This window comes from Corapipo altera, unplaced genomic scaffold (assembly GCF_003945725.1).
Source record: "Corapipo altera isolate COAL_440 unplaced genomic scaffold, ASM394572v1 1, whole genome shotgun sequence".
In the NCBI taxonomy this organism is placed as follows: Eukaryota; Metazoa; Chordata; class Aves; order Passeriformes; family Pipridae; genus Corapipo; species Corapipo altera.
This window is the reverse complement of record NW_020884873.1, coordinates 26,968,609-26,976,360: the sequence shown is the minus strand read 5'-3', so window position 1 is coordinate 26,976,360 and position 7,752 is coordinate 26,968,609. Positions and strand designations below refer to the sequence as shown.

General features: G+C 37.0%; 1 protein-coding gene across 1 annotated transcript; it reads right to left on the bottom strand.

Moving 5' to 3' along the window:
- Positions 1-2,182: 2,182 nt before the first annotated feature.
- On the bottom strand, positions 2,183-7,751 carry CCDC59 (coiled-coil domain containing 59). The gene is made up of 4 exons (XM_027665971.1): positions 7,619-7,751; positions 6,207-6,432; positions 4,801-4,900; positions 2,183-2,553 (listed from the first exon to the last, which is right to left on the bottom strand). Exons 1-4 carry the CDS (start codon positions 7,749-7,751, stop codon positions 2,392-2,394), a joined length of 621 nt encoding a protein of 206 aa, XP_027521772.1. The 3' UTR covers positions 2,183-2,391.
- Between the last annotated feature and the right edge of the window lies 1 nt (position 7,752).

The following is a 7,752-nucleotide window of genomic DNA, read 5'->3' as shown; positions in this document are numbered from 1 at the left end:
ACACTACTTTGTGAAAGCAGAAACAGACACTAAGATTAATCAAGCTTTTAACTTCACATTCTTTACCCAATTCCTAGTGCAGACATAATTTACCAGACTGTAAAGATAAAAAAAATCCAAAGCCTAACTTGTCCCTCATTTCCAAAGCCTTAGTAATTTCACATATCAAAGGTTTTATTTTTGCTAGTAGTGCCATGGAAAAAAATTCTTTTGAGATGGGTACAGGGTAAGAAAGTCCTTGGGCTGTCAAATTAACTTAATGACATGATCTAGTTCAGTTACTATTATGATTTCTCAAGAAGCTATTTGCAAAATGAGCAAAGAAAGCTTCAGATTCTGTTCCTCAGAACCAAAAAGAAAATATGAATGTATTGTACTTTCTTCCCTCCCTTATTTCTGATTCATCATTTCCCTGGTCTATAATGAAAGGGAAAAAAAAAAAAGAGAGAGATCTGGAAAGCTGCCTGCATTCACCAATTATACAACTTATATATACAAGAATAAAATGTAAAACTGCGAAGCTCTGTCCCTTCCATTTCATCTAATTCAGATGATGTACTGGAAAGATATCAGTCCTTGAGATCTGCAGGCTTTCAGAGAACAGAAAACAAACTGACAGAGAAGAGAGTAGTGTGTGTGACTATAAAAAAAAAAGCAACAGCAACAGGACTTACACTCCTCTTTTTCACGTTTCAACATGATAGAGATCATACAGGGTAACAGAGACGTGACCAAAAAATGGAAGCAGCATGAATTCACATGGAAGATGTTTCATGTTATTCAGAAAGAACACAAAGCTAACATGTTAAGTCTTTTGCCCTCCTGATAAAAAAATCCCCATAACTAATAATTGCAAATACTTGTTGATTTCATTTTTTAAAGTAAAAGCTGACAGCCTAGAATGATAAGAATCAAACCAGACTCTCTATACTAACATTTGCCTTTCCCATTCTCTGGGCACTTTGCAGATTTCTGCTCTTTAATATTTCAGCTCAGAACCATTCAAAACTGGCAATTACAATAATTACTGGGGGAAAGAAAAGCAGAAAAACCCAGACCAAAAACAGAGAGGGAACAGTCTAAACCAGAATAAGCATGTTAAATTTACACTTCCTTTTTCTCATAAAACAGACATGCCCATTTCAGAAAAAGCTCCCACACTTTCTGTTGGTGCACTAATTTATGCCTTGCGTATAGTTTTTCCAGATGACATTACAGCATGAGGATTTGAAGCCTTGCAAGAGGTATAACAAGATGAGGTGGAAAAAGCCTCAGGATACTGACACAAGTAACATTTCAGCCTATACAAACTCCTAAACTATTCCTCATTTAACAGTGCTTATCATACAATTCAAAGCTATTTTTCCTATACATTTTAAATAAGGACTTCTTTGCAGTTGACATCAACTTCTAAATGAGATAATGTAGTACTACAAATAATACTGCAATACTGTAAACATACTGCAAATATTATGAAGCACATCCTAAGAAATTTCTTCCAATATATTCCTTTAATATCTAACTAATCTTTATTATATGCAGAAAAAACCTCAGTATTATTTCCTGGTTGCCAAAGTAGACTGAAATAAAGGAAAAAGTATAATAGTATTCTCCTGTATAAACTTAAGGAAAATAGTTTACTTGTTTTATTGGAAACTTATTAGACTCATGAAGGATGCTTTTACTTTGTTAGGTCAAAGATCACTAATTGCATCTAAAAATCAAAGTTTAAAAGAAATCTTTTTCTAAAGATGTTCCAAAGAGCAAAGATTTAAACTTGATACACTCAGTATACCAAAACCTCAACCCATCTACCTGATACAGCATAGCTAGCAAAAATCACCAAGCACAAAGTGTGTGTCAAGTCCACGAGATCTTTACATTCAAACCATTTTAGGACCTTTTGTAAGTTTTCTTCTTTGTGGAGAATGATAAATAATAGCCATCCAAGTATAGTATATGTTCTCTGTTTTCATGTGCCAAACCCTCTCCAAAAGCACACAAAACATGCTCCTAGAACCGGCAGTTCATGAGACATCAAATATGTCCCATGTATCACTTCAGTCCTCCCAAGTAAGTACAATTTAGTAGTCACAATTGCAGGAAGTGTTAGATTCACGTTCAGACGGCACCAGGTTCTATTGATTTTGAATCCAGGATATTAGGTAGCTAATAGAATTTAAGTTTAGAAATCCAGACCATTTATTTTCAAGGTACCAGATCTCTCTCTTACTCTCAGGATACAATACATATTTTCAGGATGAATATATCACTACTGGACTCATGAGATAAATCAAGCCAATAACAAAAGTAATATAGAAGCAAAATAACATTATTTATTAAAAGTAATTTAATAAAATGTCCACAGGTAACTCAAATATATGCAGAAGTTTAGGTATTTTGCTGTATTTTCTGAAGAAGAAACTCTACTTGTAAGTTTAGATTTGGCTGCCCTTTTTTAGTCTTCTTACTCAATATTTTATAAGCTTCCATTTTCTTTTGCTTGTACAACCGTTGAGCTTCTTCTCTTTGTTGTTTTCTTTTTTCTGCCTCCTGAAATTAAATAAAGATACATGATTATGAAACAATTACACACCTTCTATGACTGTGAAGCTATCTATAAGCAACAAAATTTATTTTTGTATAGATACTGGCAATTAGGTACTGTACTAACAGTAGAAACACCATTACTCTTAAAAGCATAATCAGGATGCTCTTTCAGCATATACTGCAATCAAAATACACTATATAGCCTAAAGCTTCAAGAGCCAAGTTTTTTCAGTAAATCATCCTACAATAAGGTTTGTTGCCACAATGCATAATACTTCCTTTCTGCAAAATATACTCCTTGACTTTTCTCTTTAAATGAAAAAGAGGCAAAAAAAGTCCCCACTTTCTCCTCTTGAGTGCAAGGCAGAAAGAGTGCGATACAGGAGCTCCCGTGTAAATGTCTTGGCAGTGCAGATGTGCTACAATACTGGACACAATTGCATGGGACAGACAGACAGAACCCAAATATGCAATATACCACAAATCAGACTGAAGGACCGGTTCAGTTCATTTGGAAGATTTTTTTCTCATAAAGTTTAGTCTTTGAAATGCAATGCCATGATGACCACAAAGGTGGATGTTTCTGCAGAATGCCTGAACAAATGACAATTTAGCAATTATATTTTTGTTTTCCATGGTATAGATAGCTTCAGTGACATACAAAATCTAGTAAGACTTGCTCCCTGATGCAGAATATAAAATTAACCAGAAATAACCCAAGAAAATATTTCTAAACAGAAATCTAAGAGGCTTCAGGAAAAAGAACCAATAACCAGCCAAATAAATGAACAAAAAAAGCCCCAAGAATATGCAAAGATAATTTCTCTCCATTCAGAATCCTGCAGTTATTTTACCAAAACAATTAATATAATTTATTCTTTTTTTATAAAAGTAGAGCAGCATCTACTTTAACTTACCTGTAATTCACTTCCTATCTAATAATTTTACCACTATTCAGCATACTGTTGTAAACAACATCCATTTAAACTACCAACCAAATGCTTTCTCAAAGCAAGAACGTTCATCTTACTTTGACAGTTGCTACTTACATTAATATTTTTTTCTGATCTTTACTAAATCCTAGCTTTTTTAGGCCAAAAAAGGCCTTTGTGGAGGCCAAAACTATGTCTTTAAGCTTATTTCTCTTCCCAAGATAAATAACTGCGAATACAGTGTTTGCTAACATACATGAGGGTAAAGTATGTGATAATCATGCCAGTACTCCACATAAATGATATTATTATTCTGGCACTTAGCCACACTGTTTTGCCTAAATATCTTGAATAAGACTAAAAATGCCAAAAACTCCCCTCAGGCAACTTCTATGAGCTGCTCAAAGAAAACTCCTTGCAGTCTTGCTAGTGTTTTACTTGTTCCCATTCCCTCTAAATAAGCTGGTCATAACATTCATTTCTATTGGCATGATCTGTAGCTAACATTCAAAAAAGCAGCTATCAGCTGAATAACCTCGTAACTCACCCAGACTCACAAAAGGACCAGCTGGCATAAAACTAAATACGGTTAAACTAAAGAAATAGAGTGTTTTATCCAGCTATATACTTACAGCATAGTTACTGAAATTTAGTATGTCAGCAGCAAGTCACACAACTTCTGCAAGTTGTGCTACGTGCCACTTTACCGTGCAACAACGTACTGGGAAAGAATAAACCCAGTTAAATACGGATCTCTCAAATCAATAACTCAAGTGAGTTATTCAACAGAGATAATATTAAGATATGTCCTGTAAAAATAATTCCCATTAAATTAGAATGAGGAGAATTACTAAAAATTTTGGCCACGGATACTATTACATTTAACTGTTTCACTGCCAGCAAAGTACATCAAAAGGTAATATGAAGACTGCATTATGGTAATGCCATAAGAAATAGGATGGATATTTAACTTTTCATCATGAGATGATGGTATTGTTATTACTTCCCCTTCTACAATATTTAAGTGGTCTAATATAATCCACTGGGATATGTAGATAGAGCTCTAAGCTTTTCTTGATGTACCAACTGACATAATAAAATCCTGCTAACAGCAACTGCAAGACAAAAATGGTAAGAACAAAGAGAATGATATTCTGAATGCCTGCATGCCTGAATACTACTGTCAAGTTGAAAAACACTGAAGGAGTCCTAATGCCTGTATTCTTCTCCTACGGTCCTCTGTGGGAGATTGACAGGTAGAAAGGGTATTAATCCAGCCTTTGTCTACAGTTAATAAAGAACTTTGTTTAAGATTTACCTCTTTCTTCCTAGCACGCTCAGCCTTTATTTTCTCGTACTCTTCTTTTGCCTTCTGATTGGACGTTTTCTTCTTAAACTTCCCTTCAGTCACAACTGACCTGTAACAAAACATACATGTACTTCAGACACTGATTATCATCAAGCAAATATAACCATGTATCCCACAGCCATTGCAGAATCACAGCGTAGTCTTCCAATGTTTTTTGCATACTCAGGGAAGTTAACTGCAAATACAGGCTTCGAAGAGTCCTCCTTCTACACTGAATGTAGACCTGTTTGCATCACTCTTACTTGATACCCAACACCATTCCATACCATGCAGTGAGCAATCACCATGAAAACACAAAAAACCAAACTCCTTCAATGCAAAATGTACCAAAGACTGAACTGCACACAACTTTAGTAACTCACATACCTTATCTGCTGGATCTCCACATGGAAGATATTTCATGAAGTTTAAAGGGTGCCTAAAGAGTTCTCCCCATCATGCAACCTCGTCAGAGTTAGAAAACCTGAATGCACTAGCTTGGAGCTGTATTATCTCTTTCTAGTTCCAACACACAGATGCAGCTGCAGAGATGCAAGGACAGCCAGTGTCGGCAGACTGCCTGCTAGAGAAGTCAGGCTGATGTGGCAAGGTGAAAAAACACAGTAGTAACAACCCCTTTCTAAAAGTTTCTTCTTGAATGAGATGGCATATTAACATTCTGAAATTAGATACTGGAAAGGTACAGTATTGTCCTTAATGTTGTGCAATAAGGAACTGCAATAATGTTCCTTCCAGAATGCAATATAAAAGACTGCCCGTGTAACTTCTACCAAAGCAAAAAGAAGAAAACCAGTGCCATTTGCCTGGCATTTACTGTCACACTACTTTGAGTGGATTTTTTGGGTTATTTAGTTGTAATTTTTTTTTTCCGATTTACAACAAAGCCATTACATAAATAGTGTGGTAGCAAAGACATTTCACACTTAAAAAATATATGCCTTGCCAGATATTTAGTGGCTGTTCACTAACAAAGTTTTTGATTACTCTATCACTTGCACTACAAAAAGGTGAAAAGCAGTCATCAGCATCAAGGAGATTCAGATCAAAACCAAAGAGAATATATTTGCTCACAATTTCATTTAAAACTACCACTCTCTTCTGGAGAAAAAAGGAAAAATTTTTACTTTATTTTTATCTCCACCTTGTGGCAATACTGTGCAATGATGTCTCATCGTCTCAAAACTACCTGCATTGCCATCTATTTTCCTTACAATCAGGAAAAATATTTAAGACCTAATGGCATTTTCAGTAAAGCACATCACCACACTCAAATCCATGTAAAGTATAAGATCTAAAGTATTTCTTTAATGATTGAAACACTTACTTCTTTTTAAAGACATATTTTAAAAACTTACTCTTCTGCTTTATTAAGCTTTTGTTCTGATAACACTGAATCCTCTGGTGTCCTGTGTCTCCGCTTCTTAAGCATTTCTTCCTCTGCGAGGTAAAGATGTTTCAAGTGCTCTGGATAGGTATCAGTAAACTGATCATCCTGTTGGGAATGGACCTTTCTTCCCTTTCTCAATAATCTCCTGTACTGTCTTTCGATCTTTTGTTTCCTCCGAAATGCAAATCCTCGTCCTGAAAACATAAGAAAAAGTGAGTTAAATACACCTGTGCTCAAACGGTACCAAACCAGTCAACTGTTGTCAGGACAATCTCAATCTGTTTTCTTTACAAAATGGATAAAGCCACTATGTGTGTCAATTTTAATAAGTACCAGTCATAAATTCAAGGAAACAATGACTGTTTTAATTATAATTCCCTACTGTTGCATTGAAGCTTGCTGAAAATTATTACTGAAAAGTATTGCCTAAACCCGAGAGAAGCCTGCAGACATCGCTCCTTAATGCCTACTCAACATTATACACCTTTGCCAATGCTTTTTAAATCCAGTGAAAAGATGTGTTAATATTTCACTTCTTTCCTACTTTTGACAGCTTTGTAAGAAATGTCAAAATAGATTCCAAAATAAGCTCCTAAAGGTAGTCTCAGGAAGACACTGATAATAATACTGTCAGCAGCAGCTGCTGTGACACAGCAAAAAGTCACTAAACCTCTGTATTATGCTGTATTAATAATTCATTACATCTTTGCATTTAAACAGTATTTTATTGTTACTACTTACTTTCTATACATGTTCAGAACGAGCTTTTCTACAGCTCCAAAGGTATGCTACATCATTGAATCATTTAGCCTTAAAGGAAACAACAATGGTTGTTTCAGTGTCCGTCAGTATAGAACAACTCACCAAAGTTTAAGCCAAACATGCTTTTTTCCTAATATGTTTTTATTGCACTAGTCTTAAGAGCTACTGGCTTTCATAATATTCACTAACAAAACAGTTTCTAAAGGGAAGTCAAACTAATCATAACTTTTTCTTTAATTCTTTCTCCAAAGTTGCAACTTCAGAAAAGTGCTGCTGAGGCCGATGCTCTTTTTCCTATTCATTTTTACATCTACATAAACATCTACCAGTAGTCCGAACCTGTTTTCAAGTATGTTTACGGGTATAGTTTTCTACGAGGTCTGCACTCCCGAGCCCCGGGAGCTCCGGCTCACACTGGCCGCCCCCACCAGCCCTGCAGCCCCCGGCCCCGAGCCGATGGCCGCAACTACCCCTCGGGTAGCGGGTAAGGTGGGCCCGCGGCTCCGCCACGCGTAACCCTCGCTAAGGCCGTAGCTAAGGCCCAGCTCGGAGCTGGCCCACGGCAGCTTCGGCACCGCCGAAAAGCCACCTTCGGCACCGGCTTCGGCCCCGACTCACCCTCCTGGACGCTGCCCACGAAGCTGCGCAACAGGACGGGCCTCCACCGCCGCTTTCGGCCGGGCGCTGGGGCACCAGCGCCCGCCGTGGCCGCCGCCGCCGCTCCGGGCCCGCCCCGCCGGGCCGCCGCCATC